Source organism: Oreochromis aureus, linkage group 18, assembly GCF_013358895.1.
Source record: "Oreochromis aureus strain Israel breed Guangdong linkage group 18, ZZ_aureus, whole genome shotgun sequence".
NCBI lineage: Eukaryota > Metazoa > Chordata > Actinopteri > Cichliformes > Cichlidae > Oreochromis > Oreochromis aureus.
The window spans coordinates 6,695,525-6,719,815 of NC_052959.1; the positions used below are offsets into that span (position 1 = coordinate 6,695,525).

General features: G+C 43.3%; 1 protein-coding gene across 1 annotated transcript in view; it reads right to left on the reverse strand.

Annotated features, from left to right (window-relative positions):
- LOC116333758 overlaps window positions 1–24,291 on the reverse strand; it is a 141,027-nt gene that overhangs the window by 73,893 nt on the left and 42,843 nt on the right. Inside the window, exons 2-3 of the mRNA XM_039602680.1 lie at window positions 21,554–23,361; window positions 2,646–2,940 (exon numbers count right to left, since the gene is read on the reverse strand). Coding sequence (XP_039458614.1) covers window positions 2,646–2,940; window positions 21,554–23,062 — 1,804 coding nt within the window. The 5' untranslated portion in view covers window positions 23,063–23,361. The remainder of the gene's footprint in view (window positions 1–2,645; window positions 2,941–21,553; window positions 23,362–24,291) is intronic.

The window sequence follows — 24,291 nt, forward strand, 5'->3', positions numbered from 1 at the left end:
CTCTATCAAGTTATATCTTATTCCTGCTCTTGATATTATTTATGATTTCATATTTGCTCTTATTACTCAATCAGTCTGGAAAAAGGACATGAAAGATGAGAAAAAGGAATATGTGTGACGCGATGAAGTTTCCAGATACAATTTAAACCTGTGCAAATCAATAAATGTTACCTCATGTTGAGCTTTGCAACAAGGTTTGCCTGTTAAACTAACAACTGCATAGGGTCCGTGCTGTCTTTTACACAGTCAGCGGATTGCAGGCGGCTACTGAGCAAACCAAAGGCATCAGAGAATCGAGGTAATGAAATTAGAGGGCAGTTTTGAGCAGCTTTCCTTGTCTGTGAACACAAAACCTATGAGGAGCTGGTGAGCAAGAGCAACAACAAGTAGCTACATGTGGCAACAGTACTTTTAGACCAAGCACAGCTGGTGACAAAACATTATCATGAAAAGTATTGTGAAGTTTTGTATTAGTTTTATTAGTTAATTAATGTTAATTGGTTCATATTGGTTAATTGGTGGCACGGTGGTTAGCACTGTTGCCGCACAGCAAGAAGGTCCTGAGTTCAATTCCACCATCAGACCGGGGTCTTTCTGTGTGGAGTTTGCATGTTCTCCCCGTGTTTGTGTGGGTTCCCTCCGGGTACTCCGGCTTCCTCCCACCGTCCAAAGACATGCAGTTTGAGGGGATAGGTTAATTGGATAATCCAAATTGTCACTAGGTGTGAATGTGAGCGTGAATGGTTGTCTGTCCCTGTGTGTTGGCCCTGCGACAGACTGGCGACCTGTCCAGGGTGTACCCCGCCTCTCGCCCTATGACAGCTGGGATAGGCTCCAAGCTCCCCCCGCGACCCTGGAAAGGATAAGCGGAAGCGAATGGATGGATGGTTCATATATTTTGTTACATGCTTTTGGACCAGAGCAACTTTTCCATAGTTCTAGATTCTCCTCCTTTTTTGTGTGCCGGCACGCCTGATCTGATATTCCCCGTGTTAGTGTTGTTAATAATGACATTGTCTGAGCATTCACTTAGCCTAGCATTAGCCAAGAAGTTAGCTAATGCTTTTAAAAAGGATCACTAGCAAACAAACATGAGTTACCTAAATTTGGCTACTGTAACAGCAGACCTTTAACTTGATAAAAATAGTTATTATATTGTATAAATTAATAATTGAAAGAAAAACACTTGAAATGCTTACAGTTTGTTCCAGGAGAGTTTGCATAATGGGATTTCTTTCCCCCACACTGCAAAGCTATGACAATGCAACAATATGATTGGTCAGTTGCAACGGACCAACATTATTATGATACTGCAGGAACAAGACAGACACGGGGATATCAGCTACACCGTGTCTTTACTACGCGATCTTGCTTTCTGGTGTAATTTTTAGCTTGAGTGACAGTATTGTGACTTTAAAAAGTCTGTGTAAACTATGGCAGAGAAACTATAGAAGGACGTTAGTGGCGTAAATTATAGACTGCTTCAAAAATGAAACAAAACAGTGGAAAATGAGCCGACAGCAGAGTTGTCAAAAAAATGTATAGCAAAAAAAAAATTTAAGATTACGTACTCATTTGCTACAGTACTTTTAGCAATTATCTGATAGCCACATTAAATGTCTGTTGTTATCTTTGAGGTGCTATAGCTAATAATAAGATGGTGGTGTTAATGTTGTTATCATTGCTGCCTGTGTGTAACATTAACAGACAGAGTTAATTCATCAGGATAACACAACTACGTGTGTCTTAAAAGCATTATCTTGATAAAAGTCTACCAGCAGCTACACAGAAGCTGTGGCAGCCTACCCTACCAACTCTGTTTCATGGACCATGTCAGCAGTAGCACACCATTACTTTAGACGACCTAAAAATATTCTTTTGTTTGCTTGTTACACAGTTGTCTCTATAGTTGTCTATTATAGGTTTTAGACACAATGGCAGATCTGCAACGCAATTCTAATTTGTTAAAGCTAGCTGCTAGCTTTTCCCCTAAACTTGCTACCTGGTCATACGGACACCATAAATGAAAGGAAACAGGATTACATTAACATTAAAGTACCACATATTGGGTCTGAATTGGTATGGTTTATTGGAAGCTATCCTTGGTCACAGAACAGCATTTGCTGCTAATGAGGGCACAAAGGATTAGTTAGTCTGACTTTTAGCTATCACCACCACCAGGAGCTGTAGACTGCCAGAGAAAGCCTCTCCGGATGCTTAGTGTCTCCTTGCATACTTAATATAAAAACAATAATATCCGGTAATGTTACATTTTATAACTTAAAAGACCACAAAATGGGTTCTCTCAACCACACATCTCCCTTATAACTGCATTATCATCGCAAAACCCACTTCGCACAATATGACACACACTGCTTTGATTAAGGTGTTTCGAACTGACTGCCAACTGGCGGCTAGTTAATACATCATCTTACTGTTCCTATTGGCTTTGTGAAGCAAATAGAAAAAAGGCCATTAAAGGTAAGTAACCCCCTTGGGTAGTTACCCTCAATGAGTCACTAAAACTGTTTGGTCAAAGGCACCTGTTCATTTATTTATCTCATATCATTCACTGTGAAGCATGGCACACTGTTTAATCCTTACCGCCAAATTAATTCTAAACTAACCCTCCACCCACCCAGTACCTATATTTGCCATCTCAGGTACGGTGGCGCTGTAGGGGCCTTCATCAAAGACAGGCGGGTTGTCGTTGATGTCCTGCACCCGAATTATGAACTGTGACGAGGGCTCCAGAGCACGGTCGGTCTGCCTGTCGGTGGCCGTGGCGATGAGACGATACTCGTCCTTCTCCTCACGGTCCAGCGGCTTGGTGACATGGATGTTACCTGTTTTCTCGTCTATCACAAAGACCGAGCCTGCCCCCTCGCCTCGCAGGACATACTTTGTGCGTCCATCATTCCTGTCCATGTCAGTGTGGAGCTGAGTGAGGACGGACAGAAACGGGAAAAAGAAAGACGGGAAAAATGGAAGCAAAGAGGGAGGAAACGGGTGGAAATGGTAAGGAAACAGTGGGGAAGAAAGACAAGAGTAAACACCAGTTAAAAATTAAGTTTGTTTTTTTGAGCCAGTCAGTGAAGACAAAAAACAAGCAGATTATCTTCTGCATGCCTCTAGGATATAATGAATTTAAAAAGAAGCAGACAAAGGAAATAGGCACAATACCTCCCTCTCTCACACAGACACACTTTCCTGCCATTGTACTGTGTCTCATCTTTCTATTCCTGCAGTATGAGCAGTTATGAACCTGGATCTCCTTAATCTTAAAGCTATCCAGAACACATGCTCAAGTACTCACGCTTAAAGCCCCCATTCAGTTCCCAGCAGCTGTGGAAGAGGAGAGTTTACTAGTCTGTGCACATGCAACGCCTTGGCTATTTAATGAAAGCACCAAATCAAAGGAATAATAAACAGTAGGCCTATCAATTATTCTGTAACTAATAGGTGTGTATAAGTGAGGGTGGAGTTTGTATGGCAATGGGACACGCAGTATCGATCACAGCCCTGTGTTGAGGTTTATTGGATCAGCGCCTAGCGGGATGGCAGAGCAGCAGAGCGACCGGCGTCCTCTCATGCAGGGAGAGGTAATATCAGGGAAGGCTCCACACTGTCCTCCGCGCCCGACGAGAGACAAGCCAGCGGGATGTGGCGAGCACATCAAGATTCAATCTCATTACCCCCACACCTACGTGGATCGAATAGAAACTGTGACCAAAAAAAGGAGCGCTAAATTAGGCCCTGCTCGCAAGAAAGTGTGACATTGTGACTTTAGATGGAAAGGAGAGAGCAGAGAGGCGACTGGGGAGGGGATGGGTGGGTTTAGCTCAGGAAAGCATTGTTGCGTGGCAACAGCTAAGCACATTTGCTAAATGAAATGAGAATGGATACTGCGAATCGAAATGTTCATCTACTTTAAGGATTGCTATTTATCAAGTGGGGGGGAAATGGCGTGGATGTGCCAGCTTCATGGGGGGTAAACGATAAGCACGTATGTTGACAAGGTTTATTCATAAATAAGATGGCAGTCATAAGTCTAGACTGTCAGTTGAAAGTTAAAGCTAATTAAACAGCATGGCACAAAGTTAAACAGCACTTCACCTTCACAAGATCCGTGTATTTTAATGACAATGTAAATTGGAAAATCTAAAGGCACACCCACCAACATGAGAGAGTGTTGCGTGAGCAGAATGCACAAGCTAGGCATAGATGCACTGCTCTCCTTAATGTTTTTCTTTTCATGGGCCTAAAAATGACAATCCAAGGCCTTCAATAACTAGCTTAAAAATCTTCATGTTAGCTTAGTTCCTCTAAGCTACTTTAGTTATCACATAGGAGACGTGCTCCTTTATGTATGACGCGGACCCTCTCTGCACGTCGATCGCCTTGGGCAAATGGATTGACAGACAAGACAGATCAACATTCACGTCTGTCACATTTGCATGTCCAGCTGACTATTTATGTTCAGAGTTTATAACTGTCTTCATTGTCTCTGGGGGCCCAGCACATTTTCTCCTTCTACCTCCAGTCAAATGCCAGATTGACTGGAAACAAGTATATGTATGGGTTCTTGCAACTCTTTGAAATTAGAAATTATGTCCTGTCACTAATTTGTGACAGGACATGATGGAAAAGGATCACTGCCGATGTATTTCTCTCATACGTCCTTGTTGGGGATGGTTTAGAGTTTGCATTACAAATAACATGTAGCCCCTGTAGCCAGGGCCACCTTGGCAAGTAATCTGAGTAATTTTGATGTAATTGTCCAGGAAACCAAGTGTAAGGAGTGGCAGCTGCTCAGGGCTGAGAAAAGAAACAAAAAAAACTGAACATAGCATTAGCTGAAGCACACCATGAAGAAACATCAGCTGACCTCAGTTCTAGACTACATGATCTGATGGATTCCCTGATACCATTCAGTTGGCAGGCTTTATTTAAACTGCTTTAACCTGTCTATATGTGATGAACATCTGCAAGCTGCTTTGCAACCCACCTCTACATTACAGTTCCATGTTGTGTATGATTTGATTTGGTCATATTACTGCTATATCTGTTAACGATCCCTGCTTCCATTCGTCACGGCCTCTTACCGACGCCTCCCTACATTTGGCTTTCTGCCTGTGCACATGGATGAGTAGAGTCCCAGAACAGAGACATTTAGGAGATAAGTTGATTATGATGCAACTCGCTGCTGACATTTTCCACTGCAAAAATTTAGTGAGTGTTTAATATTTTTAACATCTCAATAATGAATCATCATGTTACTTTTATTAATTATTTTCTTTTTTGCCCACTTTCACTTCCCACCACTAACCTTCATTGAATGGGCCTCTTTCACAGCAGACTCTGAGTAGTCACAGCATGAAAAGCTTAAGAGCTGCTAATGACATTAAAGATGCCTCAGTTTCACTCAAGTATCTCAATGAGTTACAGTATGAAAGAAGCCACAGTCTCACGACTCTGAAAATAAAGGTGCTAAAATTAATCGGGCCATAATTAATGCTTTCTTTTTTTTTTTTAACACCTTTTACTACACCTATACTATTGTAAAGAAAGCTGTTCCCAAGTTATATGACTAGCCTGTCACTCCACTTAATCAGTTCAGCCACTCCTTATCTCTACCTGGCCATGAGCACAAGCTCTTTCCCAGTCTTTCTGCTTGTCCCTGGGCTCCTGCCTGATTTTACCTCTGCTTTAGAACCTGGTTCCTCACTGCCTGTCTGCTTTTGAGCTCACAAAACACCTACATAAACTCTGACAAGGCACATTATTTACAACCCAATTAGGACCTGACCGTGCAAATTCAATTATGGCATGTCTCATTTCTGTGGAACACGCTCCATACATGGCATCCATATGGATGAACTTCCAGCCACCACTTGAGATCAGATTTCCCAACTCAAATATATGTTATTGCACCACCTATAGTAATAAAGCAGATAAATGGTCTCTCCATGTACCTCATACCCTCGGTACAATACAGCAACCCTATTAGAGGCAGTGTTGTAAACATTCAGGGAAACTGGTGCACACCTCACTTTCAGTGTATTTCAAAATGACACGTGGAAATTGTGCAAAGCACCAATGAGGAATAAATACATTATAAAGACACGTTACTAATCACTGTCTTTTAAAAAAAATCTGCATCCCCACAGCTGACAATGGGCCAAGTCATTGTTGTGGCACTGGTTTATATGCAAACTAATTTTCTCTTCACTTAGACGGTTTCTTTCCCAGATCTAATTATTTGTTTTAGTACATCACCAGTGCAAATTTGCAGGTTCAAAAGGTTTTGATATTTGAACAAATTAAGTATTTTTGCAGTCAGGGTCTCAAAAGTTCATTAAAAAGTGTTTAAATTATGACCTACACAGTATTTAGGTTTCCTCTCATCTTCTAAGGAGGCCAACTGGGGCCAATTGGCCAAAACACCCGGCTGGTCAGGACCACCACGGGAGCCCGGTTCCTCACTCCCCTTAACGAAGAGCCATTAACAATCAAAGTCTTAACGGCCCTGCAGCTTAACGAGGGGACTTAACGAGCTTCTTAATGAAGCCCCAGCCATCATTACCACAGTGAGTGGTGGCAGCACTGATTGAAAGCACTGCTCAGAGTCATTCTGAAGCAGGAGAGCCCAGCCTAAGGAAACCAAATCCATTTAAGGCTGACCTCTCACCCTTATCTGTTCTTCCAAGATTAATAGGAAAGTATAATAAGGGAATGCATTTAACCAGATAATGGCTATGGGTAATTTATGGCTACAGAAACACCAGTGCTGTGGAATCTTTCAGTCACCTCCCGGCGTGTGAAAATAACCAAACAATTTTATTTATAACACAACTGGCTATCACCATATTTCACATCAGAATGATATGACATCTCATAACTCGTACATTTCATATCCCTCTGATATACCATCAAATATATCAAGAGCCAAACAATATGAAGCCACTGGCCACAAAAGCCAAATTTACTGTTGTGTCACCTCTGCTTGGAGAATGATTTCAGCCTGATAAGCTGCCATTCCCATTTTCTTCACCGCCTCTTGTGTATGCAACACCCAGCCTCCCCAGACTCCTAAATCTCTTCAATTACTTATATTATCATAAGGTAATATGCTTATACTCATATACTCAATTTCACATTTTTGCAATAACCATAAATCATGAAGCGAGGAGGAAAAGTACTCTCTGCCAACCTCTAAATCACTTAAATAACTAATATCCCATATACACAATTTCACATTTCTGCTGCACAATAAATCATAAAAACACCAGGAAAATGTGTTTTTTTCCACAGCTGTGCATTAGCCTAATGAATGTGGATGTTATTCCCTACAACTTCAGTGTGTGTGCGTCTGCTGTGTGCTTGTATGCTTTGAGGCTAAGATGGTGGTTAGGTTACAGTAGTAAATCAGGTGGCGGCACACGTGAAATGCCGATAGGCGTACACCACCGAGCCCTGTGATTGGCAGTGGGGTTCAATTCCCAAAGACATCAGGAAACGTCTGCAAGGTCACGCAGGCAGGTGTGAGAATACCTACCAGTCTCCTGTCGAAGCTGTAAGGGGGGAACCTATTCATCTTGTGTATGGTGACTTCAAGAGAGCCAGAGGTCTATGGGACCACCACCAGCTCCAGCAGTCAAATTCTGCAGCAAGGCTGGGTGAGGGTAAAAAGGGAGGGGTGACCGTTGGTGGGTGAGTCGGGGGGGGGCAGCTGAGACTGAGCCAGCTCCGTCATATCAGCCGGGGAGTGTCAAGCAGGGCAGAGGGTAGAGGGTCAGCCAATCGATTTGGAGCAGGCCCACCGTTTCGGAGAGTTGTCTAAAGAAACGGGCCGATCAGGGAAAACGTCAGGAAAATTAATTTGGGACAGAGCCCACACGAGTTCAGAGAGCCCGTTTGAAATGAAACTGTGCCTTGTGGCCAGCTTACCTACCACCGCAATATCATTAGTTTTGCTTGAGGGTATGTGTAAGCATTTATGTGTGCACGCATCTGTGCATGCGTGTCTTACTATACGTGACCGTTTTAACAACAGGCCTTCCAGGTGAGTGTGTGAGTGTGCCGGCCACAGTAACTTTAAAGAAAGAGGTGTAATGACTGCGAGTCTCCTTGTGCCCTGGCTGAACCTCCACTTGGCACAGTTCTAGCGCAGAGTGGACAGCGAGCCAAGGCTCGACTGAGAAAATGTGTGTGTGTGTCTGAGTCTGTGTTTGTGTACCACTGAGAGCCTGTGGTGACTGACCTGGAGAGAGAAGAAACCATTGAGGGAAGGCCAGGAAGTGTGGGAAGGTTACTAAAGCACAGCGCAGGACTAAGGCCAGCATCTGCAAAGCACTAATATCTAAAATCAGTAAGCTTTGATGGCTCTGCCATCATCAGGTGTGTTAGCTGTCAGTCCCAAGAGGAGAGGAATGCAACTCCATCTCTGCTTGTGAGACGATAAAGGAGAGCAAAGCCTAACTAAACCAAAACAACAAAATACATTCAGAGCACAAACTGCATGTGAACGCAGGCTTAGCAGCCCTGATCTGTCTTATTCAATCCACTGCGATGCACAAATAAAATAAAGCTTAGCCTTTGAGTTATTTATATAGGTGATATTATTCTTTAAAAGAACATTGCTCTCTTTAATATGAATGCTTTCTGTTTTCCGTAATCGCCCACAAGTCTGCAGCATCGGTGTGCAGAACTATTTTTGACAACTCTCTTAAAATTCCTTGAGCTGCAGGACATTTGGTATTTAAATCTGTAAAGTATTGACCCATAACACCACATTTTTATCTTTTTGAACCTTTTCTTGGTGCAGTTACTTGTGCATTTCGGATCGTTATCCCATTGAAAGGTTCCACTTCTTGTTCGGCTTCAACTTTCAGACAGATGGCCTCACATAATCTTCAGGCGCTCAATCATATGATGGAGAATTCATAGTAGAATCAATGACTGCAAGCTGCCCAGTCCCGGAGGCAGCAAAGCAACCCCCAAAACCATCCCATTTCCACCATCATGCTTCACAGTTGGCACGAGCCGCTTCTCCTGAAAAGCTGTCTTTGATCTGTGCCAGACATGTCTTCTGTTACTGTGGCCAAACAGCTCAATTTTGAATGTGGCCGTCCAGAGTGCTTCATACCAAAAGGCCTGGTCTTTGCTTTAATGTTCACTGGCAAACATTTTGTTTAGCTTTCTTCTGGCGCACCTCCCATGCAGGTTCAATTATGTGCGATAGGGTTCTTGCAAACTGAATCTGAATGAAGAATCCACATTTCCAATTTGATTCAAATTTAACAGATCTGAAGATGTATTATGTGGGACACACTGGGCCATGTTTTTTTAATCTATTTAAAGTTGCAGTAGATAGAAATTAAAGGAAGGGATGCAAAACAACAAAAAGAAAATTGAAAATGGATAGCCCTACTTCTGCAGCTGCCCCCTCTAACGTGTTTGTTCTAAGCCCCACCACATATGGGCGTGTTTGTCTTTGTTTTTACGTGCCAAAGTATGTCAGCGCTTACAGCTGGTGTGCAGGAAGTCTCAGATCATGCTACAGATTATGCTTTGTACAGTGACATCAAACAATCATGCGGCCTATACCGGCTTTAAATTATGAAAATGTCCTTTTTATGTGTAACCTGATGACTGTGCCACTGAGGACCAAGTAAGGATAAGTGGCAATGTATTTAATGGCTTTGAAATTATGAATAATTCCAAGTTTTGTGAGGAGTATCCTTAGGGGGTATCTTTACGATTGATTGATTCAACTGATTTCATTTAATAAAAGCCTCTAAATTCAGGACCATGTTGTCTCTTGTTGTTGACAAGTTATTGTGGGTTTTTCCTGCTAATCCATAATAAAATAAGCCATCACCACATCATCACCCACTAAAATGTGTTTTTACACCGGCAGCATTTAAATGCACAGTTGTTACCAGCATCACGCACAGACAAATCAGATTCAAAATGATAAACATAAGGATGAATTATGTCAGATTATGTTGTAGCCTGATCAGATTAGATCAGGCTACAACAGATCAGATATGCAGTATAGCGTCATAACTAGCTAAACAAACACATGATGCCCTAGTTGTATAACCGGGCATTAGTGGATTCAAACGGGATGTAATAATTCCGTAATAATCCCTAATAAATCACTGACCGTATTAAAAGAAACCAAATAGACATGTCTGTGTTATATTTGAGTTAATAATAACACTGTATTGTAAATGCAGGCATGTAGAAGGTGCCAGAGGAAGGAACACAACTATCACCTCGTCCTCACGGTGGATTGAGGGGGGATTACACAATTTGGCAAAACAAAAATGCTGTCTTATTTTAATTCGGTCATATCACCTGACAAGACAACTGCCTGTGCCGTGCCCTGTCACATTTGCAGCAATTATTTTGTGAGTGTTAACCAAACAATAACAAAAATAAGACAAGTTAATTATCCATAACTGTAAGCCAGAATCCCCACAAAGCCAATAATTGTCATGATGAGAAAACACCCCCTACTAGTCTCAAGCAAACCATTAGAACAGCATAAAACAACCGCAGCCACAACAAGAACGCAGGCAGTGTTTCACCCGGCGGGCCTCGCGCGCACACACACACGCATCCAGGTGCGTGCCGATTTACACAGCGCTCGTTCGGCTGCCCTGCTCTCCACTCTAATCAATGCAGACACACATAACAAGAACACCTTCCAATTATGCAGAGGCACTCAAACACAAGGCCCACCCCGCTTCCCAGAAATGTGAGCAGCATACAGCGAGACCCTCAGGAGCACTTGCGACTTCAGAAGGCGAAACCTTCGCATGGAGACGGGTTTGAAATTCCGGCTGAACTTTCAATCAAATCCGTGGAAATTCCCCATTTTTTGTTCGGTGCTCTCAGGAAACATGTCAGACGGTATTGAAACGAGTCTCCTCTGGCTCCCTGTCTGTCTTGCGCCGCAACGACGTTCAAACACATCAGGAGAAGCCAGAGTTAATTGTTTAGCATCGATCCGCCATCGATTGTGCATTGAAGTTTGGTTAGTGTCAGTCAGCGCGTTAATTCGGTTGTGGTGTGGACACGCTGCCCTGTTCCTGTTTGATCTAATTTAATCTGTCTCTGGAGGGCATGCTGTGTGGCCTCGAAGAACGCAGAACAGTCCTCTGTCACACACACTTCCTCCTGCTCGCACACTTCCTAACAGAACATTTATTATTCATCATTATTAGACTTTTCCTTTAGCACGATAAGCTCCTCAATGCATCTCGCCACTGTTGTCTTCCTCCGCAATACATTATTCAGGACAAAACTGTGCTTTTAGCCTCGGAGTATGCAAATCCCACTTTTGATTATCATAATCAGCTGATGTATGAGAGTGAGAGTGTGTGTATGTGTGTGGCGACTAGTCAGATGATTGTTTGTGTTTTATTGCTTCAGTGCTCCACTCTAGTGTTGTATACTTCACATCATATTTTTTAGCCGAGGGAGACGAGCTTGGAAAAGGCCACTGGAGGCTTAACTCACTGCTGTACATTTAAAGGGCAAATCGCCCACATATATGCCACCGCGTGCCACTGCCAAGAGGAATGGCTTTTACCAACTTGGAACCAAGGAGTCTGCGTGCATTTGTGTGTGCGTAAAGTGGGCAATAATGGAAGGGAATTTTCAAGCTCTGTTTATCATCTTGTTTGTTGCAGTTACTGGTGTCGAGCTGAAAGGATCGCCTGAGGAATGGCTGACAACGTCTTACATGTCAATAAAGAATATATTACAAGAAAACTTGAATAAGTTGAATCAAAGTTTTACTATATCGATAGCTCTCTGCGTTTTTCTCTGAGATACAGATGGTGCGCCTACACCACGAGAATCAGGTGTTAGTCAAGTTTTAGTTTACTCAATATACCTAAGAAGCATAATTTTTTTCAAGAATAATACATGATGTTCTCACAATTGCTCTTAAGATATACCAATAACAGAAACAGGAGATGCAATATAGCTTCCAAAGTGCATGTGTTGTTTGGGATGTAACCAGCTAGTTAAACAGTTAGATTAAAAGGTTTCCAGTTCAAAGAAGAACTGTCTTTAAGACATCTAAGAAGTTGAGAAGGCTCGAATTCTGACGACAATGACTTAATATGGATCCATGCATATCTATCAAATCACCAGTTAACCTAGGCCCACTAACTGCATGTCTTTGGGGAAGACATGGGGGAGAAAATGCCCGTTTGTTCAGGCTTGCTACTCAGGATGCATTAAAAAAAGTAACATGAGTGCCCCTGTGTGATTCTATCCTCATCTTCCCCCCTGTGCTGTTCTCATCTTCCTCCTCGTTCACCTCTGTTCCCCTCTCCCATCTGTGGCCAGCTCCAACCAGCTCCCTCTGCCCTCCATCCCACGGCCTCCTGCGCATCTCACGCCGACCTTAATCTCATCTCCTGACGTGCCCTCGCCATGCACCTCCTCACCTTTGTAACCGAGCCTTTTGCCTGCCTCACAGCCTTTTCACACCAGCTGTGCATCAATAAAGAGGAAGTATTCAAAGAAATGCACATGGAGATCTGTCTTTTGTTTTATCGCAAATCACATAATAAATACAGTTTTTATCATAAATTTTAGTTTTCAAGCCTTAAATTAACTGAATCTTAGTTGTCTGTGTAAGTTCTCAGTCATTGAGGTCATTGTAATCTAAGAAAAGTGACTGAAATTCAGTCACTTTTCTTTCCAAACACATTAGACAAATCTTAATTGCTATTAACTACAATTGTATCCTGTTTTGAAGCCTTAAAGTTCAGCATTTCTGCCACTGCCATAATGTCTTTTGAAACTGCAGGTCACAAGTGATGTGTGGATTTGACTAAATAAATGAAGACACAATTCAACCATGCAGCAGAGAAACCAGACACAGCGTAACCTTTTTAAGTTTTGTGTTTTGCTCTAAAACTGACTATACTTTACAAAAACAAGCATCATGCTTTATTAAAAAGACCTGAAACTAGCAATTTAGACCATAAATTTATTAGGAGTTAGTTTACTGAGACTGAAAATCAATTTCCCAGACTTTCTTTGGATATTTTTTCTTGTTTTTGTCCAATGGTAGCCATTAAAGCTAATACAGGTTTAAAGCGCTTTGAACTGGTTTGACTTTTCAGACCCAGAAGCTGCTCCCGTCTTTTTATGCAGTGTATATAAGTCTTAAACATATCATGGACCCACATTTTACAACTCTTACAGTCTATCTTCTTTACAGACCAACAGCGCTGCTTGAGTAGCTGTGGGCTTGTTTGGCACACGATAAAAGTGATTCATTTTCTTTTTAGGTCAACAAAACCTGACTGGAGTAGACTCATGTGTGGCTATTTGCTGTATATGACTGAGCAGAAATGAATGTCCTGATTACGAGGAAATGTGTAAGACATTTTGGGGATGACAGCTTTGCTGCTTGTACAGTAACGTGGCTGTCTAGGCTAAGGAAGCTACAATTCAGTGCTCATGCAACAACCTCATTTACAAACAGCATTAATGTTCACATGAATAGAGAAGTGCTTTTTTATTTAATGCTTTAATATTATTAATGTGTTAATGTTACGGGTCTACAGGTGCAAAAATCAAGTTTGAGCAGCCAACAGGTTCACAGCAGGATGACTTCTGTCACTGTCACTGCCTCCTGTTCTTTTCTCTCGGTTTCTTTCAGTCATGTGTCGTCTCCTCTTCTTTAGCCTCCTCTGCCCTCCACTGTTGCCCATGCCCTCAGCTCTCTGACTCATGGGCTCCTTCAGGGCCACGGGGAGAAGTGGAGCGCACAGTCTAGGCCAAAGCATAAATATTAGCTCAAGGTCACGGTCAAGAGCTCACACTGGGCTATGCATAATCATGAACTCAGCTCCTGCACAGCCTTCTTCGCCTTCATACTCCACCACTTACACTCTCAGTGTATTTCTCACCACTGACACCAACTAACCTTGTAGGGTTAACCTCAGGTGATGGAGCATCCCCGGCTCTAATTTTTGCTTTATTTTAGACCATTACACTCCTTTATGGGTTGTTAAGGTTACAGAAATGCTAGCCGATATTTCTGGGGTTACCTCCAAATGCATTTTTATATTAAGTTAAAAATGTTCTGGATGTATTCTAAAGGGGGCTCATACACTCCCCGAGATAAAATACTGCCATCTTCACATCCGGGAGAATGATGCTTTAAATTCAGATACTTGCTTTGCTGATTTGTTCGACATTATCCCGAGATGAAACAGGGGCTATAAAGGGAGCAGGGAGATTGGAAGTAAAAGAAGAGAACGGCGGGCTGTGTTTCCTTTGAATTCCATCTTTAATAGACTCCACAGCTTCTCCTCTTTTCTTCCTCTTCTTTCCCCTCGTAGCCTTGTTCCTTCCCTCCTCCTGTCTATTATTTTCTCTATGTGATCCTGCACCCACTCAGCACTGAGACACATTTAAATCTGGCCTCCACAGGGGCTTGCAATAAAATGGTATTTAACTGCTTCCTCAATTCCCTCCTCTCTCTCTCTCCTGCTCTCTTGTATTTTCCTCGTTGTAAACCCTGCACGTCCCTGCACTGATGCCCTGCCTCTTTTCATAACCCTCTCCTCGTCTCCCTGCTCCGTCTTCCTTCCTCCGACTCGCTTCAGGCCTCGACGGGCTGCGAGGTCAGCTTCAGAGACGTGTGGTCCTTCGCCGTCCTCTCTTTTTCTTTTAACTGTCTCACACGTTCTTCCCATCTACCAATTGTCAGCCATTAACCTTTCCTCACTTTCCACCACTTACATTTTTCCCCTCCCTCCCTCTGCTCCATATATCCTCACGCCATTAACGCCGCCGTTGCCGTGCCATACGTCCCCCTCTCTGTAGTCTCTCCTACTTTTCCCCTCCACGTCATCCCCTCTTTGTCCTGCATGGTAATCTCGCTCTGCTCTCCCTCGTTGTCTCACCCTCCCCTCTTCCCTCCCTCCCTACACTGTAGTCACTCTCTAATTGCTGTCTCACCCCTGCTGTGCTCGGACCCGGAGGCTAAATGATTTCTACAGGGAGAGTGGAAGCACAGGAAAACACCGAGTCCTTTTTTTAATAACTATTGATGAGTGCCTTGTCAGGAGGCATGTGTGTGTGTGTTTACAGTTACAATTGGCCCTCCTATTGGCACCATCACACGCTCTTCTCATCTTTTGTCTGCCTCTCCATGCCTCTTTCCTCTCTCATTCCTCCAGACACATAAGAGAGCCTTTTATCTGCACACTTTTATTTATAACTTTGAAGCATGGCTCACGAGTTTTCTGTGTGATGTGTTTCTGCAGCGAGTGTGTTTTACCTATTCTTGATACAAATATGTATTTAGAATCTACAAGTGTGTGCGTGTTTGTCTATTCCACAACTTCTATGCATGTCAGGGATGGAACGAAGTGTCTGTTTACTGCAGAAGTAGTGAAGCTTTCACTTCAGGCATACGTATCACGTGTGCAGTAGAGTTCATTAAGTAGGACCCAGTTGTTGACACAAAGAGAAACTTTCGTTCGACTTTGATTTAACAAAAATCAACTACTGAAATCCAAAAGCAGAGAGCCAGCAGAAGGAAAACAAGGAATACAAGCCACCACAACCTGACAAAAGACCAAGACTGACACACAGACACACAGACACACAGACACACAGACACACACACACACACACACACACACACACACACACACACACAGCGAGGGATAACAAGGCACAGGTGAACTCATTTGAGACACGGAAAGAGAGGATTGAAGTAAAAACAGAAAACCACATGAGGAAGTAAACTTAAAAAAAACAAGCTAACACTAACAGATACCGAGAATAAACTCAGACAATGTGAAATGCAGAAAAAGTGAACACAGGATGTGCACGGAGAAGAAAGATGCATAGGAGGAGCAAAATAAGAACTGAGCTTTACGATAATAAGCAAGGATCAAAAACAGACGGTGGTGAAATGCAGGAATAGTACAGTGAGAAGTATTGCGTCACATATAAAATTACAGTTAAGATTCTAACATTTCAGGCCAAATTTGATCCAATGAAATGTTTCCCATGAGTCCACGCCTACGCTACTTGAATCCATTAGCAGTAAAATACATACTATCTATATATTTGTTTACCTTGTGCTTCGTATGTAGAACCTGTGAGATAACCAGTAACTAAAGCTGTGAAGTACACTGCTGAAAAAAGATGAAAGGAACACTTTTTAATCAGAGTGTAGCATCGACTCATTTAAACTTGTGGGATATTGATCTGGTCAGTTAAGTATCAGAGGGGGTTGTTAATCAGTTTCAGCTGCTTTGATGTTAATGAAATAACAACAGGTGCACTAGAGGGGCAACAATGAGACAACCCCCAAAATAGGAATGTTTTTACAGGTGGAGGACATGGAAATTTTTCACTAGTTTTGCTTTTGGCTAGGGTGTCGCTGTTGGTAGCATGAGGTGATACCTGGGCCCTACAGAGGTTGCCAGAAGGTTTGCTGTGTCTCCCAGCACAGTCTCAGGAGCATGGAGGAGATTTCAGGAGACAGGTAGTTACTCTAGGAGAGCTGGACAAGGCCGAAGAAGGTCCTTAACCCATCAGCAGGACCGGTATCTGCTCCTTTGTGCAAGGAGGAACAGGATGAGCAATGCCAGAGCTACAAAATGACCTCCAGCAGATCACTGATGTGACTGTCTCTGACCAAACAATCAGAAACAGACATCATGAGGGTGGCGTGAGGATCCGACATCCGCTAGTGCGCCCTGTGCTCACTGCCCAGCACCGTGGTGCCAGATTAGGATTTGCCACAGAATACCAGAATTGTCAGCCCACCACTGGCAAACTGCGCTTTTCACAGATCAGGTTCATGTGACAGATGTGAAAGCGTCTGGAGAAGCCAGGGAAAATGTTTTGCTGCCTGTAACTTTGTCCCTGGAGGGACACAAAGACCTCTGCAGGCTAGGCAACAGCAACCTGACTGCCATTAGGTATCAGAATGAGATGCATGACCCTACCCTGGTGCAGTGAGCCCTGGGTTTCTGGTGCATGACAATGCCTCATGTATGCCAGCAAATCCTGGGACAAGACCTCCTGTGATGGCCAAACCCGTGGCCACACTCTAAGTCAGTAACTCTTCATTTCTTCATTTGAACATAGTAACACACTTTAGTTTCCAATAACTTTATTGATTGGTTTGGATACATTTGTTCTATTTGTAAGCGCGCACATTAAGTTTACTTATGTATTCATACCACTTCATTGCTTTGATTTTTGACTAACCTTGTCTTTTTATTTCTTACCTGCTATCATCCCTGAGAGTTGCTGGACAAAAGATGGTAGCCAGGGTTTGAAACCACTAAATGCAAAGAGGGATAATTGGACCACATCACTACTTCCTGCTGAAGGGGAGAATGTGTTTTCTTTCATTTAAAAACAAAGTATTTGTATTTAATTAAATATTTGAGTTTAGGGTTTAATGGTTTTTGATTTTCTTCTTTAGTGTTTAGTTTATTAACAAACTAGATTGTACTGCATCGTTTTGTGATTTATGATTGTGTTTGTTTGTTACCCCTCATGTGTCACAATGGTCTGATCAGCCATTATATATACCCTTGTATGTCATTTCATGCTTAGGTCAATTATGTTTGTTTGTGGCAGTCATTTGGTTTGTTAAGTTTGCGATCTTTGCCTGAGTTCAGTTTTGTTTCTTTGACCTCTTTTATGAGCTCAACATTTATTGCTTTTGTAAATATAATTTTTGGGGGTTAAATAAATGAAAACCATATTTTTCTAATAATTCCTGGAACTCCTCCTGTTTTTCAACTCGGTCCATCACATCTCCCAAGATCTCACCATCAGTTGTCTCGTCAAGGCCACACAAACCATTTTGAGTTGGTGCAATGCAATTTTGGTAAAATGGACTAAATTGTTTCATTTTTTCACTTGCATTCTTTGTTTCTAACACATTACTTAGTCTATATCGGCATAGATATCCAGCATGATTGTTTTTTCTATGGAGAAATAAAGTGCTTTCAAAATGTTCCTTTCAGTTTTTTGAGCAGTATAGTTTTATCATAAAAGAGAAATACTGCGTGTAGCTGAATAAATGTACTTGTAGCTAATGAGGAACAAGCTTTGCAAGAGTGAAAATTACAGAAAAAACATGCACACTAAGAATTAACTTCTTGTGACAACCTCATTCTCACCATTGCATCACACCGAGGATTTCCTACAAGCGCTTCTCCAATATCTCGTGTGCGCACGTTGCACCCAGAGGTTCAGGTCTTATCAATAGCAGGGCGGCCGGTAACTAACTGTTTTATTTATATATCTTAAGATGCCCCGAGGCAGGGGGAATCTTTTAAATGCACTTTGCAGAGCAATTTTTAGTAGTGAATGTTAATGATTCAATATAATGACGCCGCTAAGTATACACTACTGTGAGAAATGACTGGTATTGTTCAGCATGTCAAGAGCTAAAAGTATCTAATTACTATTTCACTCTGATGCCTACATGTTATAGATTCCTGCCATGCCCTAGTGTGGGCGCCATGTATAGTACAGACAGCAATGTTAATTGCGTATTACCATCTTATTTCACTAACTATGAATTATGTATGCTCATGATGATGTAAATGATATGCTAATGAGGACGATAGCCTAGGTCCATTTCCTGTTGCGCTGGTGAATTATATATGCACATTCACCAACACACCAGGTCTCACATACGCTTACGCTGTTATCGGGGTGAAGACGGGGCAAGAAGGAATTTCCTAACAGAGAGGAAGGAGCTGCTGTATATGTCACGTTTCCCCCCGCATGAGGTGTTAGGGAGTTTGCATTTCAGCAGCGAGAGAGTAAAGAGGAGAAGAAAAGCTAATCAGAATTTTTTTTTTAATCCCAGCTCTGCTGAGGCGCCTTTTCTCCTCAAGAAAAATCTGTGTTTCTTTCACACAGTCTCTGCAATCACTTGAAACCCCATTACAGACCATGTGACAGCATCAATTAAATTCACAATTATCATGGGGCAGAGACACTCCACTGTGAGAAAATATAGTAACATGGCAGCGTCTGCAAGTGTGCACACGTGTTTTTGTGTGCGTGTGCATGCCCGTGTGTGTGTGTGCAGGCCTCTGCATGGGTGTAAGAGAGACATAAAGAGCGAAAGCGTGTTTGTAGAGAGCAGAAAACTGACTCAGACAGACCGCTGAAAACGCCTCTTGCCCTTTTAGGCAACTCTAGTGAACCTGAACAACTCTCCAAAAGCAATATGCTACAGTAAACAAAAACTTACATCTCTGACAGTGCAGAGATATTTCAAGGGCCACTCCAGCAACAGCTGATGGATAGTGGGAGGCTCAGAGACTGCTTCATTTTATATTCTTTTTAGATTGATGAACAGATTAGCACTTTTTGTGACAGAGCTTCTAACAGTTTGAAATCAGAGGAAGTGCTCATAAATATCCTTTCAAAACTGCGCCCAGCGCTGTGTCCACAGAGTTGCCCCCTCCACCCCCCCCCCAAACCACCAATTCATTATCAGTTTAGCAGCAGGGCCTTTGTCTCCTATTGACATCACAGATTAGACTCTTGGCTCTAGTTTCCAGCTTTAGTAGAGATTTATTTGGAACAAACTGTCCAAGATCACACAAAAATCCAGCATGAATCAATGTCACAAGGCGGATTTTAAAGCAAGCCCGCAGAAAAACACCTTCACATGACCACGATTTGTTTTGTCTAAGAGTGCGCAAGGACAGTATAGCTGGTTTTAGGCGAGATGTGTTGTTTTGAATCATAGGCAACAGTATCTGCAGCTGACTGAGCCTGATTTTGGACTGGGCTAGGGCTGGCAGGTGGAGCTGTTTTGGCCTGCACAGTCAATTTCTTCACACTTTCCACCATAGCACTCTCCGTTAAAACACAATCAGGTCCCCAATAGGGTAAAAAAACCACAAAAAAACCCCACAAGTGCGCATTGATCTCTCTACCTATAGAGCTGGACTACACTGGGCCAGAGCAGGAGATTAAAAATTCATAAGCGTATTAAGATCTATAAGAGCATTATACATGTGTGCCGCTACTTGTCTCATACAGTAGGGAATTAATCATACGCATCTCTAACCCAGTACACACACACACACACACACAAATACACAGTCACAATAGTGTTCTGGGTGTACTCCAAGTGTCAGCACTATCATATGGGCATGTGTGTGTATGTGTGTGTGTGTGTGTGTGGCCTGGCGTTGTTCCCTCCTTGAGTGCCATACAATGTGCTGGCATAAATACCTGCTTGACACAGCAGATTGGCACTAATGGCTTTACACGCAGTGCCATCTGTAAGCTGGACCGTTGGCTCTTACATCTTCTCCAGTGCTTCCCAGCATTCCACTCAGACCTTCATCAGTCACAGCACAAAGCAAAAAGAGCCACATTAAATATTAGCTAAACATCAGGGAGGCTTGCGCACAAAGCCCGCGAGGTCCTGCCCATCTGCCTGCACCTGGATATTAACACCTAAAGATCCAATGTGATTTGGGTCTTTTCAGTCCAACGCACCTCCCACTGAGCTGAAGCTCTGAACTTGAAGCGCTCACACACACAAACATACACACCAGCTTCTTACAGCCTGCAGCAGTCACACGGGGATCATTACTATTCATTTGCTCAGCAAACTGGCCACACAGGCTTATAAATTAGCTCATCTACCGCAGCTGGGTACTGAGACAGTTGGCGCATGCTGAGGACTGAGAGCGCAGCCATTACAGTGCAGGGCTCCGAGACACCTTCTGTCCAGTCGACGTGACCTCTTCCACGCTCGTCTGCTCACTCTTTAAAAAAAGGGAGAGGGGAGATGTGTGTGTGTGTGTGTGCTGGGCAAGACACGGCCAGTCGGTGATCTAAATAAATTGCAGACCTGAGCAAAAGGACTACGGCCCTGCATGTGTTGTGCTGAGGGCAAATGCGGTGATAAATCCTGTCAAAGCAAGTATAAATCAGTCTGAATGAAATAGCATTAGGAGGATCTTGCAGGCCTGAGACCGAGAGCGAGGATAGCTGACAGGACTGACCTACAAGGAAATGAGGGAACACTTGGACTACTCTTCCTCACTGCCTTCCGGGGAGGATCAATGGTGGAAGGAAAAAGTCAAGCTATTAATTCTCCTGAATATGTCAATTCCCATTGGCTGCTGTAGATTGGTTGTGATCATGACGAGCCCCCTGGGCTCACGGGATCGGGGGCTTTTGTTGCGCCTCGGTACTTCATAGATTCATTGGCGTTTTTACAGCTACCTGGAAGGTACCATATTGGAGGAAAGTAAATCAATTCCAATTGTGAGATTATAACGATGCACAAAAAAAAAAAAAACTTGGAGCGTGACTATGGGGCTAAAGTATGCTAATGATCTCTTGTATGAGATGTGTAACTGAAACGAGGACCTTGGGTTAAATAAGCCATGTAAGAGACTTGTAACAGTGTCTTAAATATTCATAAAACATTCATAAAACAGTTCACAGCCCTTGTAAATGATGAATGAAGTTTTTTCCTTACCCGGCCGATGAGCACAGGTTCCGGCCCGGCGTATTCTTCAATCACAAAGAACTGGTTCCAGATCCAGCTCCTCCTGCTGCGAGACCGTGACCCCTTCACCTCCATGCGGTCGCGCTCCTCCTCTTCCACCTCTGACTCTGCTTCTTCAAATACGAGGCCCTTTGCGTTTTTGGGATCCGCGCCGTGCATCTCGGTGTCTTCCCCGACGCGGCTCCATTCGTGAGCAGGGTGGAGCCTCAGGACATGACTGCTGTTGACAAGTTTGTTGTCTTCATCTGCAGAGTACTGAGCTGTGCTGAGATCTGTTTGAGCAGTGTGAGCTGACTCTGTTAATGGGTCTCCACGGGAATCTGCTGCTCTGTTCCCCGGTCTCACTCCCAGGGGTTGCATTGTCAGCACAGACGGAGGAGACTCATTTGTTTCAGAGGGAACGTACAGCGGGAGATGTTTTGTCGATGTGAATGGCCGTTCTGTTTGGCTGATCATTACTTCTTTCTCAGGGCTCAAACTGACCTCGCTGCGAGGTGTTGACAGGAAACGAGCAAAGTGTTTGCTCTTGCTATCGCCGCTATCTGAACCCTGTTTTCCCAAGTTGTCCTGCCCTTTACTTAAAGCTGGCTTGACTTCACTTAGCGGATTAATACGAGTGTCAGGGCCCCGGTCCCGATTAAGATCTGTAGTGGCGACAGGGCTCGCATAAGGAAATGCAGTCTGATTATCATATCCTGCATGAGACTGAGTGACAGCTATATCTTGTCTCGGCACTTTCTGAGGCTCTAGCTGTCCGTGATTAACGTCAATCAAATCTCGCTTCCTGCTCCGACTGCCCTTGCTCGGAAAGCTCAGGCTGGGAACGCTCTGCATTTGGGAATTGACAATCCTAACCAGGTTGTCTTTTGAGAGCAGCTTCAGCACCCCGTAACTGCCGGTGAGGTTCAGCTTTCGGCTCGAGTCTATGCTGAAACCTTTCCCTGGCACGCCCGTAGTATGGACGCTGAAATCAGGCCTGCCTTTGGACCTGGAGCCAGATTTAAACTTGGTTTTATTAGAGTGAAGATCTGGCTTATGATGAACTGTGAATGTTTTCTCTGACCTCCCTGTCTTGGCAGAGTCAGCATTCTTGGTGTTGTTTTTAACTTTCTTCCCATCCTGGGTAAACTCCTTGTTAGGGGCCAATGTGCGCGGGGCCACAGAGTCAACCTCGCGCTTGGGCTTGAAAGTTTGCCTCTCCTTATTAGCTACAGATGGGGCAGGATGATTCTGCAACATCTTGGAGTAAGAAAAAGATCCGGCGTCGCTCGTCTGCTCGTGACTAATCAGGTTTCGAAGAGTCACCACGGGCATTGCATTCGAATCCACGTTCGAGTCCATAGAACGGCTCTCCCCCAGCTTCACCACGTGCGATCCGCCCACTCCTCTCCTCCGTAAAATTTTACTGGCTGAGGCACCTCTCGCAAGCCCCTCCCACAGACACAAGGACACCAAGAAGAGGAAATTTCTCGTAATCATCTTGTCTTGTGGTGAGATGTCCTAATTGGAGACAGGTTTGCTTTGAGGCAGGCCTTGTTTTCCGGTTGTCTTCATTCTCTCCTCTCTTTTCCCTCTCCTCATGCCCTTCCTCTCACTCTCCCATTATATGCCCTTCACACCGAGCTGGAGGGCAGGTGTCAGTCACTCCTCTCCTTTTTGTTTTTTTTCCAGCTGCCTGATATCTCCCTCTATCTCACCAAGTTTCTCTCCGCTGCTTTTTTTCCCTCCACTCCTCTCCTCAAGTGTCTCATTCAGTTTCCCGCCGAGGGTTGAACACCCTGAGAGAAAAGATAAAGATAATTAAGTTAAAACTTTAATCATTGCACTGTGTTAATTAAAAGTGGAGAGGCACAGACAGGTAGAAGAAGTCACTGACAGGCAGGACAGACCTTTTAACAGTGCAGCAATCACAACTTCACAAAGGCCTTTTTTAGGGCAAGAACGCAATTCAATTTATAGCTTCATAATCAGTGAAATGTTTTTACGCGAGACAGACAGGGATAAAGCTATCACTGTGGTATTGTATATGGAAAAGTGATAGAGTAACTCTTATTAGATATTGCTCTGAGCATTTATTAATGGGAACAACTGTCAAGGATTTCAGATTGCAGTGGAAGGAGACCAGCTATGACGTGAAGTTAGCTTCATGTTATATTAAAGTGTGATTAATTACCCCGATTGATACTGTCTTTTGATCAGTCAGTTAACATTTCAATTCAGATGCAAGCCGTAGACGTGGATGCACTTTGTTGCATGTCGGGCCCCGAGCGATCTAAAAGGTTGGTAAACATCTGAATCTCAGCATGTCTCTCAAGCACTCAAGCCTCAAATGGAAATCCTACGCCAAATCAAAATGTCAGATATCAATCAGTGTGCTTGTTTAAAGATAAGAGCAGGAGCCCTTCAGTAGTGTTTCAGTAACATCAGCCTACGCATCTGACAAGTCAATAATGTGACTATTTCCCAGATTGCATTAACATAAAAACCTTTTTATCGCTACTACGCGTGCAGAGGCAGACGAGCGTGTGTACAGTGTAATTCAACTCCAAATGCCAGTGATTCGATAAAACACTTTCAAGATGTTGGAGAAATCGCGTGAGATAGAACAACGGTCAAAACCAAAGACGCGGGGAGTGATGTAACATTTTAGTTGCTGGTATGCCGCTCTGACACAGCAATTCAGTCGTGTCAATTCAATAGGCACCTTT